Here is a 27,091-nt window from a genome sequence, read left to right on the forward strand (position 1 = left end):
CGGGAGGGGGAGAGGGAAACTGGAGCAGCGGCTAAGCTTTCGTTTTTCAGCGAAGGCCGGCGGATTCGCAGTAAAGCGAAACTCGGCTCCCATCTTCCGGACTCTCCGCTGCCTGGCTCGCCACTTCTCCCCGGAACGCGGCGGAGATGGTCTCCTCCAGCAGCAGCGGGTGAGGACCACCGAGACGGAGAGGCGAGTGTGACACTCTTATACCCTTCACTGGTTTTAGCTCAGTGTTTCATGAACGTTTGAGCGTCTATTCGGACTTTTATTGTGAAATAAAGCCGTTTATGACATTTTGTGCCTGCAGGAGGTCATAACGGTGGACCCGAGATGAGTCGGTCAGGAAAACAGAGGGAGAAAAAGTGAGTAAAGAAGAAGAAGAAGCTGAATTCGGCTTCTTGTTCGAATTTTCCGTTCCACCTTAAATGATGAGGCAGGTGCCTGTAATTACTGCACCATTTAAGGTGGAACGGAAAATTCGAATTAGAAGCCAACTTTAACTTCCTGTATATATATATATATATATATATATATATATATATATATATATATATATATATATATATATATTTGTGTGTGTGTGTGTGTGTGTGTGTGTGTGTGTATATATATATATATTTGTATGTATGTGTGTGTGTGTGTGTGTATATATATATATATATATATATATATATATATATATATTTGTATGTATGTGTGTGTGTGTGTGTGTGTGTGTGTGTGTGTGGGTGTGGGTCTTTTTGTGGTGTGTGGACATATGGCTAATAAAGCTTTGATGCCCTTCCTCTCAGAAACGCGTTTGGCGCTACCTCCCCGCCCTTCATTGACTACTTGAAGGAGATTCTGAGACGGTACCCTGATGGAGGACAGATATTGAAGGTAATTCTCTTGTTGTTTATGATTTTTATGTATATCTGTGGCATAACGTCATCATCAAATGTAAGATGGTGTAATAAGACATCGCTGCTGTCAGGAAAAAAGCTCGAATCTCCAAAATGGTAACTTTACAGGAGAGGGAAAAAACCTACCTTACTTTTAATGCAAGTCAATGGAACCAGACGTCTGTTCAAGTGATTTTGGGCCGTTTCTTTTGGTCCATTCATCCTGAAATTTGCACACAATGTGAAGGGACACAGCCACTCTCAGACTGTGTCAGAAACTGAAAAAGGATAAAAATGGGGATATGCGGTTGTGTTCCAGCAGCAGCGAGACTTAATGAAGCAGCTTCGTCCTTTCTTTAAAGGTGGCCTTTAAAGTAAACATGAATGCTAGATTAATGCACTTTGCTTCTGTCCCATGAACCATTTCTGAGTGTAACAAGGAAGAGAGGGTCAGGACTGGAGGGTGAAACATGATATTGTTGTGTAACATCATTTGGTTCTGCCCAGGTTCACAGTGAAATCATCAAAAAAAAAAAAAAAAGCCTTAAGGCGGCGCCAAAGGGAATACAGTCTAATAAGAGATCACACAAGACTGTCACGACTTTGAAATAATATGTGCTGAACATGAGCAAAAACATGGACTAACAGGATTAAAAAAGGCCAGTTTTGATTTCACGGTGCCTTTGAAACGTGTTTGAGGTTCACAGTCAGACATTAAGGATCGTTTTCTTTACTTCCGAGGGGGGAATTTTAACGCAAATTTACTGTAAACATGTAAAACATTGCTTCCTCTGGCATTTAGTTCTTTTTCCATCTTTCAATACCTTTTACTTTTTAAAGTTCTTCTACTGTGAAATTAATATTACTAGGGAGCACGACGAATACTTTTTAGGGTACAAATCTGGTAAATAAATAAATAAATAAATACAGTCATGCTCAGTCTACAGCACATCTTTTATAGAAAGCACACTCATATAGAATTTGCTGGCAAATTTTAGTGCACAATTACTGTGTATTGCAATATTTATTATAAAAATGATATGTTTTTATAATTACTTTAGCACAAGCTGCATTGTAAATAAATACCACTGTTGTTTGTGCTGTTCAGTGTAAATGGCAGATGACTTTAGACCATATTTTTTTTGTTGTGTCTTGAATTTTGCGATTAAAATTGCAGGAGCTGATACAGAACGCAGACGATGCAGGAGCTTCAAAAACCGTGTTCATCTACGACGAGAGAAGATACGGCGCTCGCAGCGTGTGGAGCGAAGCTCTCGGGAAGTACCAAGGTAGAGATGCTGGAACGTTTTAAAAGGGAGGTGAAACACTGCTGGTTAATCTTATATTTTCATGTATAGCGCTGAACTGAACACAGTCTGTATTCTACAGGCTTTCCAAACTCGCTGGTCTTTCCAAACGAGCATGTTCTCAGAATGCTTTTGGTCATCCTCACAGAAGCTGCATCTATTTTAATGAGCGTTTCTGCCCGAACTGGTGCACACGCATCTTATGTCTATCCAACGCAAACAACTTTTCATCCTCTCTGTTTTTATGCTTCAAGTCTATTTTTTTCACTTGCGTCCATCAAGATCCAGTCAAATCAAAACTGTATTTTTAAACTACACTCTAAAAATGATGGTTCTTCAAGGGTCCTTTAACAGAGAACATGGTTCTATATAGAATGATGAACACTCAAAGATCCCTTTATATGATTAAAGCATTCTTTGCACCATGAAATGATTCTTTAGACTGATGGATAATGTCTTATGTGTGGATCTAGAAAGAAGCCTTTTGAAAAGGGCTCTATATCACACCAAAAAAGGGTTCTTCCATTGCTTCAATTGATAGTGTATTATCACCTTTTACTGGGCTGGAGCACAAAACTGCTGGAACAGTTCCACAATATACAAAATGATATTTCAAGCTTCACCGTACGGGAACTGAACACTTCCAAACACACACACTGACAAGGACTTTCTATAGGGCACTGTGCTCAGTAGAACCGACTGAACACCACTACAGCTCTTTACTGGCACTGATTCATAGGACGCTTTACACTGTTCCAGTGCTCCACTACAGCTCTTTACTGGCACTGATTCATAGGACACTTTACACTGTTCCAGCGCTCCACTACTGCTCTTTACTGGCACTGATTCATAGGACACTTTACACTGTTCCAGCGCTCCACTACTGCTCTTTACTGGCACTGATTCATAGGACACTTTACACTGTTCCAGCGCTCCACTACAGCTCTTTACTGGCACTGATTCATAGGACACTTTACACTGTTCCAGCGCTCCACTACAGCTCTTTACTGGCACTGATTCATAGGACACTTTACACTGTTCCAGTGCTCCACTACAGCTCTTTACTGGCACTGATTCATAGGACACTTTACACTGTTCCAGTGCTCCACTACAGCTCTTTACTGGCACTGATTCATAGGACACTTTACACTGTTCCAGCGCTCCACTACTGCTCTTTACTGGCACTGATTCATAGGACACTTTACACTGTTCCAGCGCTCCACTACAGCTCTTTACTGGCACTGATTCATAGGACACTTTACACTGTTCCAGCGCTCCACTACTGCTCTTTACTGGCACTGATTCATAGGACACTTTACACTGTTCCAGCGCTCCACTACTGCTCTTTACTGGCACTGATTCATAGGACACTTTACACTGTTCCAGTGCTCCACTACTGCTCTTTACTGGCACTGATTCATAGGACACTTTACACTGTTCCAGTGCTCCACTACTGCTCTTTACTGGCACTGATTCATAGGACACTTTACACTGTTCCAGCGCTCCACTACAGCTCTTTACTGGCACTGATTCATAGGACACTTTACACTGTTCCAGCGCTCCACTACAGCTCTTTACTGGCACTGATTCATAGGACACTTTACACTGTTCCAGCGCTCCACTACAGCTCTTTACTGGCACTGATTCATAGGACACTTTACACTGTTCCAGCGCTCCACTACAGCTCTTTACTGGCACTGATTCATAGGACACTTTACACTGTTCCAGCGCTCCACTACTGCTCTTTACTGGCACTGATTCATAGGACACTTTACACTGTTCCAGCGCTCCACTACTGCTCTTTACTGGCACTGATTCATAGGACACTTTACACTGTTCCAGTGCTCCACTACTGCTCTTTACTGGCACTGATTCATAGGACACTTTACACTGTTCCAGCGCTCCACTACAGCTCTTTACTGGCACTGATTCATAGGACACTTTACACTGTTCCAGCGCTCCACTACAGCTCTTTACTGGCACTGATTCATAGGACACTTTACACTGTTCCAGCGCTCCACTACAGCTCTTTACTGGCACTGATTCATAGGACACTTTACACTGTTCCAGTGCTCCACTACAGCTCTTTACTGGCACTGATTCATAGGACACTTTACACTGTTCCAGCGCTCCACTACTGCTCTTTACTGGCACTGATTCATAGGACACTTTACACTGTTCCAGCGCTCCACTACTGCTCTTTACTGGCACTGATTCATAGGACACTTTACACTGTTCCAGTGCTCCACTACTGCTCTTTACTGGCACTGATTCATAGGACACTTTACACTGTTCCAGTGCTCCACTACAGCTCTTTACTGGCACTGATTCATAGGACACTTTACACTGTTCCAGCGCTCCACTACTGCTCTTTACTGGCACTGATTCATAGGACACTTTACACTGTTCCAGCGCTCCACTACAGCTCTTTACTGGCACTGATTCATAGGACACTTTACTCTGTTCCAGTGCTCCACTACTGCTCTTTACTGGCACTGATTCATAGGACACTTTACACTGTTCCAGTGCTCCACTACAGCTCTTTACTGGCACTGATTCATAGGACACTGTACACTGTTCCAGTGCTCCACTACTGCTCTTTACTGGCACTGATTCATAGGACACTTTACTCTGTTCCAGTGCTCCACTACTGCTCTTTACTGGCACTGATTCATAGGACACTTTACACTGTTCCAGTGCTCCACTACTGCTCTTTACTGCCACTGATTCATAGGACACTTTACACTGTTCCAGCGCTCCACTACTGCTCTTTACTGGCACTGATTCATAGGACACTTTACACTGTTCCAGTGCTCCACTACAGCTCTTTACTGGCACTGATTCATAGGACGCTTTACTCTGTTCCAGTGCTCCACTACTGCTCTTTACTGGCACTGATTCATAGGACACTTTACACTGTTCCAGTGCTCCACTACTGCTCTTTACTGGCACTGATTCATAGGACACTTTACACTGTTCCAGTGCTCCACTACTGCTCTTTACTGCCACTGATTCATAGGACACTTTACACTGTTCCAGCGCTCCACTACAGCTCTTTACTGGCACTGATTCATAGGACACTTTACACTGTTCCAGCGCTCCACTACTGCTCTTTACTGGCACTGATTCATAGGACACTTTACACTGTTCCAGTGCTCCACTACTGCTCTTTACTGGCACTGATTCATAGGACACTTTACTCTGTTCCAGTGCTCCACTACTGCTCTTTACTGGCACTGATTCATAGGACACTTTACACTGTTCCAGCGCTCCACTACTGCTCTTTACTGGCACTGATTCATAGGACACTTTACACTGTTCCAGCGCTCCACTACTGCTCTTTACTGGCACTGATTCATAGGACACTTTACACTGTTCCAGCGCTCCACTACAGCTCTTTACTGGCACTGATTCATAGGACACTTTACACTGTTCCAGTGCTCCACTACTGCTCTTTACTGGCACTGATTCATAGGACACTTTACACTGTTCCAGCGCTCCACTACTGCTCTTTACTGGCACTGATTCATAGGACACTTTACACTGTTCCAGCGCTCCACTACAGCTCTTTACTGGCACTGATTCATAGGACACTTTACACTGTTCCAGCGCTCCACTACTGCTCTTTACTGGCACTGATTCATAGGACACTTTACACTGTTCCAGCGCTCCACTACTGCTCTTTACTGGCACTGATTCATAGGACACTTTACACTGTTCCAGTGCTCCACTACAGCTCTTTACTGGCACTGATTCATAGGACACTTTACACTGTTCCAGCGCTCCACTACAGCTCTTTACTGGCACTGATTCATAGGACACTTTACTCTGTTCCAGTGCTCCACTACAGCTCTTTACTGGCACTGATTCATAGGACACTTTACACTGTTCCAGTGCTCCACTACTGCTCTTTACTGGCATTGATTCATAGGACGCTTTACACTGTTCCAGTGCTCCACTACTGCTCTTTACTGACACTGATTCATAGGACGCTTTACACTGTTCCAGTGCTCCACTACAGCTCTTTACTGGCACTGATTCATAGGACGCTTTACACTGTTCCAGTGCTCCACTACTGCTCTTTACTGGCACTGATTCATAGGACGCTTTACACTGTTCCAGTGCTCCACTACTGCTCTTTACTGGCACTGATTCATAGGACACTTTACACTGTTCCAGCGCTCCACTACTGCTCTTTACTGGCACTGATTCATAGGACACTTTACACTGTTCCAGTGCTCCACTACTGCTCTTTACTGGCACTGATTCATAGGACACTTTACACTGTTCCAGTGCTCCACTACAGCTCTTTACTGGCACTGATTCATAGGACACTTTACACTGTTCCAGTGCTCCACTACAGCTCTTTACTGGCACTGATTCATAGGACACTTTACACTGTTCCAGTGCTCCACTACAGCTCTTTACTGGCACTGATTCATAGAACACTTTACACTGTGCAATGACAATAAGCACATCTTATCTTATCTTATCTTATCTGAATGTCAATGTTTAAGCTACATCTTGTATTGTAAAAATGAATGTAAACCACCTTTAGCTTGGCGTTCTGTAGGTAGGGAAGACTTTTTTTATTCGGCGTGTATCAGAACATCTTCAGCGGTCTTGTGTATCCATGTTTATCCATAACAGTGTTAATTATTATCCTGTTGGGAGTACGATATCGAAATGCTGCTCATTTACAAAGCAGTAGTAGTTAAAACGCTCTTCTCTAGTGATGAAACTTCGGTATTCTCTGCTCTCTTGAGGTGCCTGTTTACTCGCTCTGCTCTCTCTTCTCGTGTGCTTTCTCATGACCGACCGCCAGAGCACATTTAGCATGTTCCATCAGCCAAAACAGGCCTGATGAGGTGACTGGAGCCAACAGTGAGGGACATGCCACACAAATTACAGGAGACTAACGGCCTGACAGCATCTGACAGCCAGCAGAGGGCTTGGTCTGTCAGGGCCTGAAATAATTGAAGTAATCTTTCCAAGAGAAGTTAACCATTTAAAGAAAAAAAAGGGATTTCACTTTTTGCACAAAAACGTGAAACGTGCAACATTCTTAAAATAAAAAGAAGCAACTTTTACATTACATTCATTGCAGGTACACTCTTGGAAAAAAGTCAGGGAACATAACTGAACCACAATCCACTGAAATGATCTGTTCTAAGCTGGACTGACTCCACACACCCCGCCTCGCCTCGCCTCCAGGCTTTTATTCTACTGCTCTGTTTAAAACATTTGCTTATGAAAAGGTACAAATACCAACTTTTCACCTGGGAAAACTGATTTAAGGTTCAGAATCAGACCTTAAACCACTGAACCTTTGAGGGAACATCTACATTGTTTGTACCTTGATGAAAGAAAAATGTTCCTGCACAGAAGCTTCATTCCTCACGGTGTATTTGCTGTTTTAGTTTATTAATGGTTAAACAAATGTCTTGTTTTTGGCCAAAAGGTTCCCAAAATGCTGCTAACAGGGGGTTATATTGTTCTTTCTGAGCTTCTGGAAAGTAATGAATGTTATTGAGAATGCTGTGTTGCAGATGACGTGGCTAGAAAACGTATCACTTTATCAGTGCTGTGCTTGTTTTTTGGGGAGGATTCTTTAGCTGATCACTTTAGCTGATCACTAACTCTAACATGCAACATGCTCCTAAAACTCCTTCCTTTCACATCTAGGGTTAGAATTAGGGGCCTTCTATGTTTAACAGTTAACTAAACAGAAAGCGCGTTAATTTCTTTATCCCTGAAGTAAAGGAAATTTCAGCAGTTATTGTAGAAGTTCTTCTCTGGAAACTGAAATCATAATGTGTTCTTCTTAGGAAGCTTTAATCCTCTTTACAGAAACAGGTCAGGCCAGTCCTTCCACTTTTCTCCATCAGGGACGGGACAGGGACGGGCTTGGCTATCTGAGTATAAGGAAACATCCACACGCATCACAGTGTTCAAATACAGGTCTTAAACCACATTAAAGATACTCTAACATAGTGATATTCAGAGTTTACATCTTTACTCAGCACAACTGCAGCATATAAAGTAGAGAGTATTACATGTATGTCTTACAGGTTTCCAAGGTAAGTTATTTGTTAAGATATTTGATATCCCACCACCTACAGTAGATAATATCATCAGAAGATTCAGAGAATCTGGAGAAATCCCTGCATGCAAGGGACAAGGCCAGCGGTCAGTATTGAATGCTCGTGATCTTTGGGCCCTCAGGCGGCACAGCATTGAAAAGAGGCCTGATTCTGTACTGGAAACCACTGCATGGACACAGAACCACTTCCAGAAATCAGGTCACCCTGCAATCCACAAATGCAAGTTAGAGCTGAATCGTTCAAAGAAGAAGCCACGTCAACCCGATCCAGAAACACTGCCGTCTTCTCTGGGCCAGAGCTCATTCAGATAGGACTGAGGTAAAATGGAAAACTGGTCTGAGGTCAAATGAATCAAGATTTGAAATTCTTTTTGGAAACCAGATGTTTCCAAAGTGAGAGTGACCATCCAGCTTGTTATCAGCGCACAGCTCTAAAGCCTGCATCTCTGATGGTCAGGGGCTGCGTTAGTGCCTATGGCGTGGGCAGCTTACACATCTGGAAAGGCTCTATCAGTGCTGACCAGTATACAGGTTTTAGAACATGTGCTCCCATCCAGACAGCGTCTCCTTCAAGGAAGGCCTTGCATATGGTTGGTTAGTGTAGTGGGTAACATCTCTGCCTTCTACGCTGTAGACTGGGCTTCAATCTCCACCTTGGCAAAGACCCTACACTATACCAATAAGAGTCCTTGGGCAAGACTCCTAACACTACCTCCCCCTACCTGTGTAAAAATGATCAAATTGTAAGTCGCTCTGGATAAGAGCTTCAGCCAAATGCCGTAAATGTAGTGCATATTTCAGCAAGACGATGCTAAACCACATACTGCGTCCATCACAACAGCAAGGCTTCACAGAAGAAGAGTCCAGGTGCTGAACTGGCCTGAGTGCAGTCCAGACCTTCCACCAACAGAAAACATTTAGTGCATCATGAAACAAACAATCCAGTTAACAAGACCCAGAACTGAGCAGCTAGAATCCCACATCAGACAAGAATGGGGCAACGTTCCTCTCCCAAAACTCCAGCAGCTGCTCTCCTCACTTCAACACTACATAACATGAGCCTTTACACTACATTACAACAAGCTAACCATTATGTCCATTCTTTACCTTAAATTCTGACCGTTTGAGTCTGAAACAGACAGATTTTATGTTGTATTAGTCTCTCTGTTTGTTGTGTTCAGTGATTAACCAACAGTGTCTCTTAGCGCTTGAGCATTTAACCCTTTCAGACCCAAATTACGTTCCAGAGCACAGTGATGATGTTTCTCTGTTTTCGTTCTAAAGGCAGTCGTAAACTGATGATAATGCAAATGTCAACATTTGTTTATAATTACTGTTTACTAGTTATTTCTGATGCCCGTTATAAAGCATGCTGTTTCTGAAGAGTAGCAACATTCTAGTCATTTTTTAAATATTTAATCATTTTAAGAGCTATTGCAAGAAGAGCTCTGGGCGACTGAACACAGGGTTCAGTGGGGTCAGTACCTGGTTCTGTATGCACTGTGTGTCTGTATTTATGCATGTGTGCCAAGCTTGTATTCTGCCTATTTCTAAAAAAAAAAAAAAAACATTTTTTAGGAATCCATAATATGGTGATACAAAAATTCTAAGGAAAAATTCTAAGGAAAAATGTAAACAAAACAGCTTCAATTTTGGTTGGTGAGCTTTCACATTGGGGTGGCTTACAATCAATCAATCAATCAATCAATCAATCAATCAATCAACCTTTATTTTGACTCGGAATTACATTGAGGGCAACCCTCATTTTCAATGTAGCCGAGCATTTACAAAAACAGGGATTGACATGACAAAGAAAATAATAACTACATTTAATCATTTTAAATGAAAAGAAAATTTAAAATAAGAGTGAATAAAAGATAAAAGTAGATAAAAAAATAGAACTTGAGATTTAAATGGTAAGAAATTGAGATCAAAAGTAGATAAGAAATTAGTAAGGTAATAATACAATATCACAAATTAAAAAAAGTAATGATAAAAAAACTTAAAAATAAAATGAGAGGACATAATCCATCCATCCATCCATCCATTATCTAAGCCGCTTCTCCGTCAGGGTCGCGGGGGGGTGCTGGAGCCTATCCCAGCAGTCTTCGGGCGGAAGGCAGGATACACCCTGGACAGGTCGCCAGTCCATCGCAGGGCGAGAGGACATAAATAAATAAATAAAAAGAGATAAAGAACTAAGGAGAACTAACACAGAAATAAAAGTTACGATTAAATATGATTAAGTAAAACAGGTCCAGGCTGTCTGAAGTTTGATATTAAAAGTTTAAAATGACTGAGTGACGCCAGTGAGCCGAGTTTTAGTGCGTCCTGTAGTGAATTCCAGCTGGTGCTGGGACTAAAAGCAGATTTTCCCAGTTCAGTAAAAGCTCTTGGTACCTGGCAGCTGATCCAGTTACTAGAGCGAGTCTGATAATTCCTGTTATTTGTATTCATCAGTGAAGTGATGTATTCTGGCGAATGACCGGAGAGTGTCTTATAAATAAAAATCAACCAGTGCGTTTCCCTTCGTACCGTTAAAGAGGGCCACCCAACTTTCACACACAGCTCACAGTGGTGAGTTCTGTACGGATCTCCAGTGATGCCAATGTTTTTGGGATGGTTCTGAAAAGAGTTTGGAGCTCTGGTATTCATACCCCTTTACTGTTTTGGCAGGACCTGCTCTCTACGCTTTCAATGATGCAGCGTTCACTGAGGAAGACTGGGAGGGCATTCAGCGAGCGGGAAGGAGCATCAAGCAAGACGATCCAACCAAAGTGGGGAGATTTGGGATTGGCTTCAACTCCGTTTACCACGTCACAGGTGAAGTTACCCCGATTGTGAAATAATGCCGGGTCTGCTGTAGGCAGTTTTCTCAGTTTACAGTTTCTCTGGTGCTTTTCTCTTCCCGGCACTTTCCCTGCTCTCTAGATTAGCACATTGTCACAAGAACGTCATGTTTTTTGGGGGGGTTTTTGCAGGAGAAAGAAAAAACACATTCTTAATTTGTAATTAAAGTTTGACCAGTTTCTCCCAGTAATTCTGGACCGTTTCTGTCGTTCTGTTCATCATGAAATTTTGAGATACTTTATATTGAACTCATCACACGGATGTCTTAAAAACCACATTCTCCAACTAGACACACCAGCGTGTTACTTTTAACACAGAATGTGTTGAGTCATGAAATAATGACAGTGCTCAAATGTGTAGCACAAGTAGGTGTGTTGTCATTTACCATAATCCCTTTTTAGAGTATAGAGTTTTCAAATGATATACGTATGTAAAAAGTAAAGAATGACAAAAGTGGAGACGAGGTTTTTGCGCAACAGCGACAATATACAATAATACGGGTAATAGTTTGGTATTGGTATCGATGGGTTTGAGTATTGCACTGTTATTAGCAGAAATAGATAGAATATTAGAGGGAAATAAACCTATCCTGAAACGGTACTAGCTCACATTGTGTGATGTGATGTTGTTAACCCTGTAGTTTGTCCTGTTAGATTGAGTAGTTTCAGCAGGATAGCCTCCTTTGAGATCATCGTCTATAGGGACATGCTTCAGTTTAAAGTGTAATCGAGGTTTTAATATCAGTGTCGGGGAAAAATGTGGACCCTTTTCACATTTCTGGATTCTTACTTCCGACGGTTTGTGTTAGCAGGTAATGTTTCTTGGCGAAGCGAAAGAAATGGCACAGTCATTCATTTATTTGCAGCAGTTTACTTTTTTTTATTTTTTGGGGATTTATTTAATTTTATCCCAAATTGAGTTCCACCCACATTGGTAGGATGCTGTATTTACATTCACCGCCTCAATCAGAATTTAAGGTGAAATGGGAAAATTCAAACCAGAAGCTGGAGCAGCTTCAAGAAGCGTCTTCAGCCTCTTGAAACAGCCGGCCGAACGTTGAGAGACATTTTACAATAAGCTGCTCTTATTGTAAGGAAAGGTTTTCTGGTGGAGATGGGAGGAAAGCGGTTATAGCTGAGCTAAAGCTTAAAGCAGAGCGAAGTAAGTCTGCGCTCTCGTTTATATATTTTTAACCTAACATATACGAGGACATTACCACACTCAGAGACATACTGGGCATTAAATGTTGCAGCTCTGAAGGTGGTCTGATTTCTGTTGAAAGGACAAAATTGCTCTTCTTAACATTTGGGTTGTGACTCCTGATCTAATCCAGCTTAATCCCGAGGGAGCCGGTCGGATTTCTCACTCATCCAGTTGTGTTGTTGTTATGTGCTTATGTTATGTGTTATGTGCATTTTAATCACTAATTTAGACATTGCAATTTCAGCGAGTGTGATTTTTCTTGGTCTACATTGCATGGCTTTTGTCATGAACCTGCATGTCAAAACATCATGAACTTGGAAGCAGGAAACAAAGTTGTATAATGCTGTGTCTGAATTTCATGAAGGATGGACCAAAATAAATGGCCAGAAATGACTTGATGAAAACTCTGGTTCCATTGACTTACATTGAAAGTAATGTTTTTCCTTTGCCTGTAAAGTTACCATTTTGGACATACAAGGTTTTGTTCTGACAACAGCGACATACAAACACTCACATTTCTCTTTTATTCATTTGTAGACTTGCCATGTGTATTCAGTTCCAAACACCTTGCTGTTTTTGACCCACAAAAGACGATGTTCGATGACGAGCGGGAGGGCTACCGATGGTCACTGGAAGATGAGGAGGACAGAAAGCACCTTCTGGAATACACAGATCAGTTCAAGCCTTTTCAAGATATTGTTGGTCTGGTCTGCGACTGTGCTTGGGAGAAAATAATCAGTGAGCAGTACTTCAAGGGAACACTTTTTCGATTTCCGCTTCGCAGCGAAGCTTCTGAGATTTCCGATAATTTATACGACTCCCTGAAGGTTGAGCAGCTCTTTGACAGTTTCATAGCAGATGCCGAGATCAGCCTTCTGTTTCTGAGAAATGTGACATCCATTTCTTTGATGCACATTGACACAAATGGCACTGACAACGTTACGATGAAAGTTTCTGTCTCGTCGTCAAGTCCTCTCCCTCAAGAAAGCGAGGCACACGATTTCCAAAGAGAATATGTAGAAGGTGTAACCAGCTTTAAAACTGTGTGCTGTGTTTCACCATCTGAGCCTGAAACAAAGACCAAGTGGCTAGTGACGACCTGTCTCCTAATGGAAGGACGTGTACCGGAGATTGACACCCTTGCTGACAAGCTGAGTTTTCATCCTCAGGTTGATGTAGCATTTCAGTGCGACGAAATCAAAACAGGTGTCACTGGAAGACTGAGCTGCTTTCTGCCCCTTCCAAACAATGAGACAAATAACACAGGCCTCCCTGTTAATGTTAACGCATGCTTTGGCCTTACGGACAACCGAAGGTACATCAAGTGGCAGGAGGAGGACCAGAAGAATGATGAATCTGCAATGTGGAATGAGCTTCTGAAGAAGGAGGTTCTTCCTCATGTATATCTCAAGATAATCCAGGATGCCATTCAATTTTCCAGAAAGTCAATGCTGCCCGCCAGCACTGTGTACAGTCTTTGGCCTGACCTGAGCAAGACTGAACAAAGGGACCGATGGCATGAGGTTGCAATGGAGGTTTATAAACAGTTGTTCACAGGTAAAGACATCTTTTCTCTTGCCGCAAATGAGGAAAGCTGGGTGGCTGCTTCGGAGGCTGTTTTCCCAACCAACAATACGGATACAGACACGATGTCAGCAGTTGCACGGTTATTGATTGCAGAAAGAGAAAACCTTGTCACTGTTCCTGAACATGTGTTGAAAGCTATACAGAGAGCTTTCACAGAACCTGCTACTCTGCAATGGGTGACACCATGCTTTGTTAGAACTGTGCTCCGCAAAACCGAGATTGGAAATGTCTCCAAGGATGACAAACTGTCCCTCTTGGAGTATGTGCTCAGTGATGGGAAGTATGAGGAGCTACATGGTCTGCAGCTTCTGCCACTTAGTGATGGGAGTTTCAGGTCATTTACCAATGAGGAGGAGGACACAGCTTTGATTGACAATGAGGAGTTTTCAAGGTAAGAGTAATTACACCAGGGCGGCACAGCTCCAGTCCTGAAGGGCTGGTGTCCTGCACACTTTGGTGATTTTCCTGCTCAAACTCACGTGATTTAACACACCTGTTAAAAGCTGGTTTAATAGATCTGTTTAAGTAGGGAAACTAACAAACTGTGTTGGACACCAGCCCTCCAGGACTGGAGTTGAGCACCCCTGAGCTACACTGATTAGACACCTTTTAGAACTTAGAATTCATCTTCCATGTATCTTCATCTTTTGGCCTTGTAACATGGGCATTGTTCTGTCCTAGAGCGCTGCTGCCTTTTTGCAAGGAGAGATTTTTGTGTGATGACCTGAACAGCAACACAATCCATCGTCTCAGACAAATGGCCATGACAAGTATGGACATTTATGCTTTCAATCATTTGAAATTTGCATATTTAGGGCTGGGATCACCTATCCATTTATCGTTAATTACCGGTAACTGCCACAAAGTCAGTATGTAGAATTTGTAGTTCTGCGCTCCGATCCATGACCTGAAATTCCGGTTAGGATTTTACTTCTTTTACACGTTCCAGCAGTGAGGCGTCCTGTGAGCCACAGCATGAGTGCATGTCACTGGAGTGCTGACTTACAGGAAAACAGTTTTCAGTATAAATTTTTGTTTAGCATTTAGTCGTTGGGAGGCATTTAAAGTTTTTACGCACTGCAACTTTGATATCAAGATCCAATACACTTTTGTTATTACACTATAGACTGTATGTGAACAGTGTGTTTTTTTTTTTTTTTGATGTAATGACCAGGTCATAATGTTTCCACATTAAAATTGTCCCTGATACTTTTGGAGTTTTAAACAGTTTCCCTTGTTCTTTTTATTTCATCTCTGGCAACAAGTTAGCATGCGTCAGACTCCAGTCCTTGCAGACCACAGCACTCCAGTGATCTGCCTCACCTGATTCAAATAATAAGCAAATATGGAAAGGCATTTATGTATTTAATTCAGTTTTGCATGAGGAAAAACGCTAATCTCTCCATAGATGTGACCCGGAAATAATCCAGTTTGACATCCGAGTTAGTAAACCTGGCTGAACACAAGACTATGAAATTTGCATAGTTTACATACATATTCTCTCAAATAAAAACAAATCTACTCCATAAAAAAATCAATCATTAGAAAACAAACCCAAGCCCGATGCTGTGCACGAAAAATCGGCCTAAACCTGGTCCAAAACCTGATCATAGGACTAGCAGGTAGCAGACCTCAAGTGTGTGTGTGTGTGTGTGTGTGTGTGTGTGTGTGAGCTTTTGGCTAACTGCAAAATGCCTGCGGTCTTAAATAATTAAAATATCTATAATTTTATCCCAAATTATTGATTTTTTAAAACTCATCCCAGCCCTAATGACAGTTAATAATCTGTATTAATTGTATGAGATGTTTTATGAGGATCTGTGATCATTTATGCAAAGTTTACTTCCTTGTAAATATAGTTATCCTTTTCGACAGGTGTATATATGATCGTGTACATACTGTGTTCCATTCCAGATCCAGACCTGTACAAAATAATTAATTTGGATATGAAGAACGTTGCATCGTTTGCCAAGGAACATTTACCCAGAGACTGGAAAGAGACGCAAGGTCATGTAAAATGGAATTATGCTAAAGATGGTCATCCACCAAAGACATGGCTGACAGAATTCTGGAAATTTCTGAATGCTCATTGGGAAGAGCTAAATGAGTTCATCGGTATGCCTTTAATACCTTTGGAACCACTTCAGAAAACAGGCAGTTCTACACTGTTAGCAAAACTGGAGAAGAATCCCACGTTGATCTTTCAGAGCAGCAGAGGGTCCACCTTGCCAGATCAAGTTCAGAAGGTGGTGAAGATAGTGGGAGGCACAGTCATTAAGAAGGATGAATGTCTCAAGCACCATGACGTTGAAAGTTACGTTCTCACAACTTCACCGAAGAATGTCTTGCAAGTGCTTTTGAACACAGACAGTGACAAGGTCGTTAGCTGCATTGCCTCTGCTTCACTTCATGAAAAAGAAGAGTTTAAAACATACATCTCTTCTATGGATTGTATCTCTCATGGTGAAAATCAGTTACTATCAGCTCTGCCTCTCTTCAGATTAATGTCTGGAAAATATGTTGCTGTTGAGTCAAGACAGGCAGTTATTTTAAAGTCTAACCCACCCATTCCGACAGATTTGCCTGTGCCGGAGACCACTGTGCAGTGTGCAAATGAGGCAGACCGTAGACTTTTGATACTCCTAAAGGTTGACCTTCTGGATGCAGCTCAGCTGGCTGTTCACTTGGTAGACTGCATTGAAAGAAAGGTTTTTAACAAAGAAGAGGAAGAGAAAATAATGACTTGGATACTGCATCATGGAAATGTCCTACTCTCACAAAGTGAGGAATTGCTCAGGAAGAGTAGGAACCTCAGTTTCATTGAAACTGAACACGGGGAGCGCAAGCAACCGTCAAGTGTCTTCGATCCCACAAACAAAATCTTCCAAGATCTTTTTGAGGAAGATTTCTTTCTTCCACAAGTGTACAGAACCCAGGTGATTCTTCAGAGCTTGAGACAACTTGGTTTACGAACAAAAGAAGAAGAAATATCCCCAACCAATGTTCTTCATGTTGTCTCACAAATCCAAAAGCTCCATATCCACTCTCGAAATAAAGCTTTCAAAAAGGCAGACGCTCTTGTAGGTGTATTAAACAGGAATGACTTGCTTTCAAAATTCTCTGAGGGAGAAAGAGGAGACCTTCTTCAAATGCAGTGGGTGCCTTGTGAAAATCCAAATTCAGTGAGCAGTAACAGTAAGAACATTCAGAAGAGGGGTCTTTACAAACCAGCTGAAATAAGGGCTTCAAAATACTTCGCTATTGTGGGTCATGTCATGCCGCTTACCTCAGAGCTAAGGGAGTGTGTCTGCCAAAAACTTGATCTTTTTATCCCTCCTCCAGCTGAAAAGGTCTTGGAGAACCTTTGTGTACTGGGATCAATGGCTCCACTGCTGGTCAACCCAGATTCAGATTATGAATTTAAGAACAAGGTACACAGCACTTACAAATTCATACAAGAAAACACTGAATATTTCAGAGAAGAGATGAGCAAGAAATGCATCACTTGGCTCTGGTGCCAGAATGAGTTTGTCTCACCTCGGGATGTAGTGCTGGTCTATCCAGATGAATTAGATCTCAGCCTTTACATCAAGAAAGTACCAGAGGAATTTTTGCAGTATGCTGACATGCTGAAAGAGTTTGGTGTAAAGGAGACACTCTCTGATGAGGAGATCGAAGACATATTCCATGACATAAAACAAAGCATTGATGATAGAGATCCACCTTTTGGGGAGCCCTCTGAACTTAAGGTGTCAATAGCCATCCTTGATTGGATGCGGAAGAATGAAAAGCCTTTGAAGAACAGTACACCTGTGCCTGTCCGAGCAGAAAACCAAAACTTCACCCTAGAGCCTCTGAAGAACACGGTTTACTGTGACATCAGTGATGAAGGGTTAGAGGACCTGAGACAAGACAAGGAGGAGTTCCATGTAATTCATGAAGAGGTACTAGGTCTCACGGCAAAGTGGCTCAAAGTTCCTTTTCTAAGTACCCGCATTTTAAAACCTCAGTTCATAAGAGCTGAAGAAGAGTGTCCAGGAATTGAGCAGTGTGGGCAGACAGAACCAATTACTCAGAGAATCAAAAACATACTTAAAGAGTATGATGAGGTTAGTGACATTTTCAAAGAACTCATACAAAATGCAGAAGATGCCGGAGCAAGTACATGTGGATTCCTACTTGACTTCAGAACACACCCTCCTGAAAGCCTCATTGATGATGGAATGGCCCTGTGCAATGGACCCTGCCTTTGGGCCTTTAACAATGAGCTCTTCTCAGATGAAGATTGGAAAAACATTGTCAGAGTTGGTTCTGCCTCGAAAGAAAACAAAATTGAGAAAATTGGAAACTTTGGACTTGGGTTCAATGCTGTTTATCACTTGACAGATATTCCATCCATTTTAAGCGGTAAAAGTCTTCTCATTCTTGATCCAAATGTCACCCACCTGGAAAAGCACATACAAAGTAAAGCAAATCCTGGAATTAAACTTGACTTGTTCCAAGAGAGGCTGTTTAGGAGGTTTCCTGGACAGTTCCGATCTTATCAAGGAATTTTTGGTTGTGATCTGACAAAGAGCAGCCAGAAATACTACAAAGGTACGCTGATTAAATTACCATTTCGCACTTCAGAGGAGGTCTGCAAGTCAGAAATTAGCTGCAAGGTGTACAACAAAGAGGACATACATGCTTTTCAGCAGCACTTCACTGATGATGCCCAAAGTCCCTTGCTATTTCTGAAGAACATGAACTCAGTGTCTCTTCAAATCATTTCTGAAGGCGCTTCCATACCTCCACTAGAGACACAAATACAGACCCCCCTCAGAATCTCCAAAGAGGTAGTATGTTCCATGAATATATCAAATGAAATGCATGTTGAAGACATCAGGAACACTATGGAAAACCTGGACTCAAATTGCCACAAGGTTGTTGATTGCTTTACTGCACACATTGTACAAATAGTTTATGAGCATGTTGACAGAATCAGCAACCAGTACTGGCTCATCTACTCTTGTTTAGGGACAAAGGATTCCATGCGAATGTTTCACAGAGAATTACAGGAGTGCAAGTTTTCTCTTCCAATCGGAGGAGTTGCTGTACCTCTACAAAAAGAAGCAGAAAATGTTTGGTCCCCTGATGAAAGTTGTGCAGTTGGCCAGGCCTTTTGTTTCCTTCCTCTTCCAATTGACACAGGCCTCCCAGTTCATCTCAATGGGTCTTTTGCAGTCACATCGAATAGGAAAGCTCTCTGGCAAACTGGTACAAAACTGGAGTGGAACAAATCATTACTCCAAGATGCTAGTGCCACTGCCTATATCACCACACTACTGGAGTTGAAGAAGATGGCCCAGCACGGGAATCTTCAAAACTATGATTGCTATACATTTTGGCCTGATGCTAAAAAAGTGAGTAAAGCCTTTCAACCCTTGGTTAGTGCTTTTTACTCAGCCATTGCACAATGCACAACAGACCGCTCTCTTGACCTCTTCAGTAATGGACAAAGCTGGTGCTCAATTGACAAGGCAAGATTTCTGGATCCAGAGATTGAAAGAAATGAAGCAGTGGGAAAGCTTGCCATAAAAGTATTCCTGAATGATACAGAATCACATTACTGTGCTGTTCCTTTGCCATTGTGGGTGAGAAACAGCTTCATTCAGTGTGGTTTCCATGAGGTGGTAGAAGAGAGGACATTTCATTGGGTTGAGTTCTATCAAGTTGTTTTCAAGAACTTAAAGAACATGGATCCACACTGTAGGAATGCTCTTATTTTGAATGCGATTGACTTGAATGACCATGGAGTTGATGCATTACTGAAAAGTAACCCATGCATTCCAACACAGAAATCTGACAAACTTCAGTTCATCAGCAAACTTGTGAATCCTCTTGGCAAAGTAGCATGCTTGTATGATCCAGAGGAAGGGCGCTTTCTTGATGGGACCAAAAATGACTACTTCACACCCAGAAGAATCCAGCGCCTTTCAGGCTTGGGAATGCTGAGTGATACTCTCATGTTAGAGGATGTTGTAGAGAGAGCGAAGACAATTTCAAGAGTTTGGACTGAAGACCAAAAGAAAGTACAGAAATGTCTTCAGTGTCTCTTTGCCTGTATGAATGAACATTTATATGATGACCGTTCTCCACACTGGGAAACACTGGAACACATATCATTCCTTCCTGCTCGGATTATTGATCAGGATAATAATTTGACTATCAGGCTTAAAAAGCCATCTGAAGTCTACAGTTACCAGTACTGTGATTTGGTGAACATGACAGAATTCAGTGTTGATCACTCAAATCTGATTATACAGCCTAACAACCCAGTCCTCACAAAATTGGGAGTGAATAAGACCCCACCAGTCAAGACAGTGCTCAAACAATTAAAAGAGGCACATGATCGTTCGGATACATTTGAAAAATCGTTGCTTCTTAATGTTGCCAAAAGCTGTTACAACTATCTCAACAAATATTTAATTGATGGAGGAGATCCAACTGCTATTATTGACCACGCACAGTCAATCCCATTTGTTCTTATTGAAGGCCACTTTGTAAGTGTGGGGTCAGTTGCCAAGAGTGGGGGATTTGAAGAGAAGCCATACCTCTATGTCCTTCCAGCCATCCTCTCCCAGTTTGAGAATCTTTGGAACTGTGTTGGCATCAAAAATAAGTTTACAGCAGAGCAGTTTGTTGCTGTACTACAGGAAATGAGTACTTTTCCTGGACCACTGTCAAAGTCAGATCTTCATACTTGTCTTTCCATAGTCATAAAAGGACTGTATGATGCCAAGGTTAAACTTGGGGACTGTCTTCTACCTGATGAAAAAGGTGTGCTGACACATGCAAGTAAGCTTCACTATAATGACAGCCCATGGATGCCAGTGCAAGCTGGGGTAAAACTTTGCCATAAACTATTACCACGGCCTGTCGCATGCCATTTTGGTGTAGTAACAACAAGACACCACACCCTGAAGAATCATTTAGTTGATGGGTTTTGCCCTTTCACTCGAGAGTTTGGACAACATGAGAAACTAACTGTTAGAATTAAGAACATAATTGATGCGTATCCATCCAAGAAAGATATCCTGAAGGAACTCATACAGAATGCTGACGATGCAGAGGCAACCGAAATCCACTTCGTATGGGACAAAAGACAGCACAAGACTGAAAAAATATTTGGAGAGAAATGGAAGTTGCTTCAAGGTCCAGCCCTTTGTGTATACAACAACAAGACATTTACAGATGAAGACCTAATAGGCATTCAGCAACTAGGGGAAGGAGGAAAACATGGTACACTGGGCAGAACTGGGAAATTTGGACTGGGTTTTAACTCTGTTTACCACTTGACTGATTGCCCCTCTATACTAACTGCTGATGAAAAGCTCTGCGTATCTGACCCAAATCTGAAATATGTGGAAAGTGGTACAAAAGAGTCACCAGGCTGCATGTATTTAATGGATGACAAATTCAAAGAGTCTTTCAAAGATGTTTACCATACATTCCTTCCTGAAAAATTTGCTCTTCAGTCTGGAACCATGTTCAGATTTCCCCTCAGGACAGAAAAAATGACAAAGAAATCTGAGATATCTAGACATGCAGTTACAGACCATGAAATGAATGAGCTTCTGTATGCTTTGATTGTAGATCCTGAGGGACTGATTCTCTTCTTGAAACACATCACAAAATTACAGTTCCATGTGATCAACGCAGATGGAAGTGAACAGAATGTTTTCCTAATTGAGAAAAAAGTCACTGAGAGTACCCAAGAGAAAAGGGAGGGTTTTCATAACCATGTCCACAATTCTCTCAAATCTGGGCAGTTAATTCCATGTCAAACTATGTACAATGTGCTGATCTCATCTGGCCGAAGGCAAAGCCTGTGGATTATTGCAGAGCGTTATGGATCCAATTTGCAAAGGCTTGAGAAAAGAGGAAGCCTCTCCAACCTCAAGGTACCTCAGGTGGCCCTGGCAGCTTGTGTAAGCATGAAACCAGAAGAGGCTAAATTCACTGGAAGGGCCTTTTGTTCACTTCCATTGCCAGGCAAAACTGGTCTTCCTGTGCATGTGAATGGAAACTTTGAAGTGGATTTTTCAAGAAGAGACCTATGGAAAGAGGATGCTGAGAGTTTGAGGACCACGTGGAATGAGTCACTGAAACTACAAACCATTGCACCTCTATATGCTGACCTCCTATCCCATCTCTGTACAAACTGTAAGAAAGATAAACCCAATAGTTTAGTGTCTCTAAAACAACAATTGGACTGTTGCTTTAAGTATTTTCCATTTGTGTCAAAAGACGTTGACCAAAGTTGGCATGAGATGATCAGTGAAGTCTACAGATCAATCAACCAACAAAATTTTCCTGTCATACCTACTCTAAGGAGTGTTGCCAATGACCACTCACATCTCTCAAATCCAAAGTACATTGTTAAGTGGTCCAGTGTCTCAAAGCCAGACCCACTGGATTTACCTTATTTTATGCCAGACAGCTATGATCACATGCTCCAAGTTTTGGAGCACACTGGAATGAACTTGGTACCATACTTTTGGCAGATGGAAAAAGTGAAGCACAGTTTTAAAAATGCAGGTGTAACAGTGGCTGAAGTCAGTCCTTTATCGGTGATCAATTATTTGAAGAAAAAAACATTGAATGATCCCTCGCAAACTGCTAATGATTTACCTTTACCTGTCAGCCAGACCTTGATCAAAGATGCAAGACGTTGTTCAAAGCTTCTGAAATTTTGCCTTTCGGATGTAGAGACGTCTAGCTCTGTTGACCTTAATGGGCTACCTCTCCTCCTCACTGAAGATCAAACATTGAGAAAGTTCAGCTCTGACTCCCCAAGGCTAATTTCAAGGTTTACCAACATTTTTCTGGGATGCGAGTCAGAATTTGCAGATTTTCAAGTTAACAGAGGACACGTGAAAATTTTGCAAAAAGGAAAATACATCAAGAAGTTAACCATCCCAGTGGCAGCAATGCTTTTGAAACCAGTACTTCAGCGATGGCTCCAAAAATCAGTGCCCAATCAAAGGAATGGGCTTTACAGAGCAGAGGAAGAGACCATCACATGGTTGAGGAAACTGTGGGAATTCTTTGATGAGCAAGCCAAAGAGGAATCCAAAAATGAAAAAAACAATCAAGTCTTCAGTGAAATAAAAAAACACTTCTTTGACAGTCCCATTTTGCCTGTCATTTGCCCAAGTCAAAAGAACACACATTTCCTACAAACAATTAGTAATCTACACAGTGTTATTTATGATCGCAGAGAACACATTTCTGCCATCCTCCTAAAACTTGGATTCATGGTGTTAAACCACGTATTTTTCAAAGATGTTGTTTTTCTATACAGATGCATAGAATCAGAACTCTTGGAAGTCAGAGACACTAGTGCTGTTTTGGAGCAGTTGTGTCATGTTCCTCATTCCCAGTTTGAGGTACTTTCTGGCAGTGAAGCTGATGCTCTTCAACATTGCTTCCAGTCTGGAATCAGTTTGTCCAGAAACACGGATCAGTATCAGAGAATGTTCATGTCCTTGCCCTTGTTTGAGACAATATTTGGAAAGCGGCAAAGGATTGATTTGCACAGAAATGTATTTGTTCTAAAAACTGAGTTCCAAGCAAGGTTTCCTGACTTGTACATTTTTGATGAACGCAATGTAATTTTCCTCAAGTACAGTTTGGTAAATGAACACCTGTCAGAAAATCTTGACATTCAGATTTTGGGGGATTTGAAGTACTGTGTACAATTCATGCTTCCCTCTGTAGACAAGTTCACGAAGACCCAGTTGCTCAATTTAGTAAGGCTGCTAGTGGAGCTGCGGCAGAACTTTGACTATGGGCAGTATCGAGACAAAATTGCTTCAACACTGAGGTGTGTCAGATTTATTGAGGACATCCATGGTTGCCTTCAGATGGCCTCATACTTCTTTGATGACACTGTAAACCTTTATAAAGTTATGCTTCCAAAAGAGAGGTTTGTACCAGAGGCTTTCTGGAAAAAAATCCAAAATGCAAGTGATGGAGCAAAAAGCCTTCTAAAGGATCTAGGACTAAAGCATGAAGTATCAGAAGAGGAAATAATTGGATTCGCTCATCAAATTGAATCAGATTCCAGGGGTAAGACTGATCTGGATGTTCTTAAACACAGATCGTCAACATTGTTCAAGTTTGTTTTGCAGAGGGGTGCAGAGAAAAATTCAAAGTTGATGCACAGAATAGCAACCATTACATTTATTTTTCCTGTGCAGATTGAATCAGAACTTTGTGTTTATCACAAAGCTTTCGCCCAAGGAAGAGATGTTGTTGCTATTAAAGGATCACTGTTGGAAAAAGACCTTGATTACCAGTGTCTCATATGGACCGCCATGCCAATGCTGCCCTCAATAGACTGTTCTCCCAGACACATAGATGCCTTGACCCATGCTGGAGCTTTTGATAAACCTCCCTCAGAGAAAGTCATGCAGCATTTAAATAACATCTGTAAATCCTTATGTAGCACAAAAACTTTAGTAGGTATAAGAGCTAAAGTGTTCACCATTGCATATGCATACCTACAGTCTGTGGATTTTGATGCTTCTGTTTTGGCTGGCCTCCCTCTCATTCTCACTGAAGATGACACAAACCTTGTGAAAGCTAGCCAAGCAGTCCTTTCACTAACAAATCCAAATGATTTTAGGCCTTACTTATACCCCATTCAAGGGAAACATGCAATGTATGCAGAATTCTTCAAGAAGATTGGGGTTGAAGAGAAGCCTACAATTACACAGTTGTGTACTGTTCTACAGGAAATCCACACAGAGTGTTGTAACAAGACAACACTTCAGCCAAACCAGCAGGCAACAGTGAAACGTGCTGTACAGCAACTTTTCTGTCTGATACAAGAGGACTCAAAAGGAGCGACTTTTCCCAAGATCACACTCTATCTCCCATCAACAGATGGGAAACTCTACGAGTCCAGCACATTGTTTTTCAATGACACGTTTTTTCAGGCAAAAAGATTGGAGGACTCACTTAAAACAAAGCTGAAGCTGCTCGAGAAGTTAAACCACTGTCACCTTGGAAATGACCACTATGAACACCAAAAACTAATGAAGTTGCTTCCTCAGAAAATTTGTCCCAAGCTCCTCTCTCAGGTAATTTCTGAACACCTGGTCCATGCCCAGGTGGAACGCTGCGACTACAGAAAGGAATGTGAATTCAGTGGCTGGTTTGAAAATCACTTGTCCTCCTATGCGTTTCGTCATGGTCTTATCTGTTTGATCAGAGAACAAAGCAATGGTACAGTTTCACAAACTGATGCTGCACAGATGTGCGAAATCACATTTGGTAAAATTCAAATCAGCTGTTGCAAAGCTCTCCAAACAGAGCTTTTGTTAGACCAGGAGCCACTGGAAGGTACCCAGACTGAAACACAGGTTTATGTGCAAAAGCAGCAAGGTGGATGTACCTTCTATTTGAAACACAATGATAGCATGGCTCCCAAAGTAGTGAATGAAGTCACTATGCATCTCACAAAAGAAATCAATAGTCTTCTTCAAAACATCCTGAACTCCTTAAGCCTACCAGTCCTCGGGCAGCTTTTGCTGTGTGAAAACATGGAGGACGTTGAAAGAGCATTGGAACAGAATGGAATCCATAACAGTGTAAGTGAAGGAGAGGGGTTTGGTGCCCGTCCAAGTCCTGGAAGTCCTATTCCAGAAGAATGGCATGATTCCCTTGATATGAGCCCCCTCAACAGTTTCGAAAAAGGGGAATATGTTGGCTTCAGAAAGGATGAATCAAAAAGTGAATATGTATTTGCCATCATTGTAGAACGTCTGGATGAGCTGCCAGGAGGGACCAGACGAAATCCTCCAAGATATAAAATTCAGATTGGGAGTGATGAGTTTACTGAAGTAAGCGCCCTTGATCTTTATCAGTTTAAGAGAGAAGCAAGAGCTGGGAGTGATGAGTTTATTGAAGTGAGCTCCCCTGATCTTCATCAGTTTAGGAGAGCAGCAAGATCAGCTTCAATGACAAATGACACCTGCACAGAAATGGACATTATGCCGAAGCCTGCCACAGCCTCACAGAAGAGGCCTATACCAAAGACACTGGAGGAGGTCAAAAGAGAGATTGACCAAAGTCTGAAAGAAATCTGGAACATGCCCCCTGAGGACAAATGCAAGGCCCTTAGACGCCTTTACTTAAGGTGGCATCCAGACAAGAACTTGGACAACCCAGATCTTGCCAATGAAGCCTTCAAATATCTAAAGAACAAAATTAATGAGCTGCAGCAAGGGAAGACTAAATGCAGCACATTCTCCAGTTCAAATGACTTTAGAGATTATTGGTCCAGATGGAATGAAGAGGCCAGGAGTCACAGGAGGGGGCGAGAGCGATTCTATCAGAACAATTCCAGACAGTATTATAATTTCTGGTCATACTATAGAGAAACACCAAGGCCAAACAGAGAGGAAGCCAAGCGATGGTACAAACAAGCACAGTTTGACCTCAATGCTGCTCAAAGTGAAACTACAGGCAAAGGGAGCCCAGAATGGTGTCTGTTTAAAGTGCATCAGGCAGTTGAAAAAGCCCTGATAGCCACAGAGTACAGGAGAAGTGGACGGCACTCAGGGAACTGCTCGATTGCAAGCCTTGCCCAACAGGTTTCCTGTTACAGTACCCACTTCCGTGGTATACCCAGTGCTGTAGCCCAGCTCAGTGCACTTGGTGTTGATGCGAAGAAAACTCAGTACCCAAACTACCACCCATCACCCCACATACCACACGAGCAGTTCACATTTGAAGATGCAAGAAAGGCAGTGAACATTGCAACGGAGCTGCTGACGAAACTCTGCAAATATATTACTGATTGAATGTATTTGTATATTGACTGAATATTGATTGAATTTGTATATTGGGTTAACAGAATGTGAATGGAGCAGTATCAGTATTCTTCCTGATCAAAATAGAGAACTGCTGTAGAAATTCACAAGTGAAATGGTGATTAATCCCATTCCTTATTTACTCCAGTTCTTTTGCTGTTGTTACTTCTACTTATTGCAACTCTCCTGTTTTCTTTTATATTCTTTTCATTCGTTATGCATTACTGATTCTTTTCTGATCCTTTTGTAATTGCCTCAATAATAAATAATAAATGTTAAATGTTTCTAACTCTG

At 41.8% G+C, this 27,091-nt stretch overlaps 1 protein-coding gene across 1 annotated transcript; it reads left to right on the top strand.

Moving 5' to 3' along the window:
• si:dkeyp-118h9.7 (sacsin) lies at positions 1-27,091 on the top strand. The gene is made up of 8 exons (XM_037539308.1): positions 1-192; positions 311-365; positions 795-882; positions 2,062-2,173; positions 10,971-11,117; positions 12,885-14,325; positions 14,616-14,704; positions 15,849-27,091. Exons 2-8 carry the CDS (start codon positions 334-336, stop codon positions 26,786-26,788), a joined length of 12,849 nt encoding a protein of 4,282 aa, XP_037395205.1. The 5' UTR covers positions 1-192; positions 311-333; the 3' UTR covers positions 26,789-27,091.

This window comes from Pygocentrus nattereri, chromosome 6 (assembly GCF_015220715.1).
Source record: "Pygocentrus nattereri isolate fPygNat1 chromosome 6, fPygNat1.pri, whole genome shotgun sequence".
In the NCBI taxonomy this organism is placed as follows: Eukaryota; Metazoa; Chordata; class Actinopteri; order Characiformes; family Serrasalmidae; genus Pygocentrus; species Pygocentrus nattereri.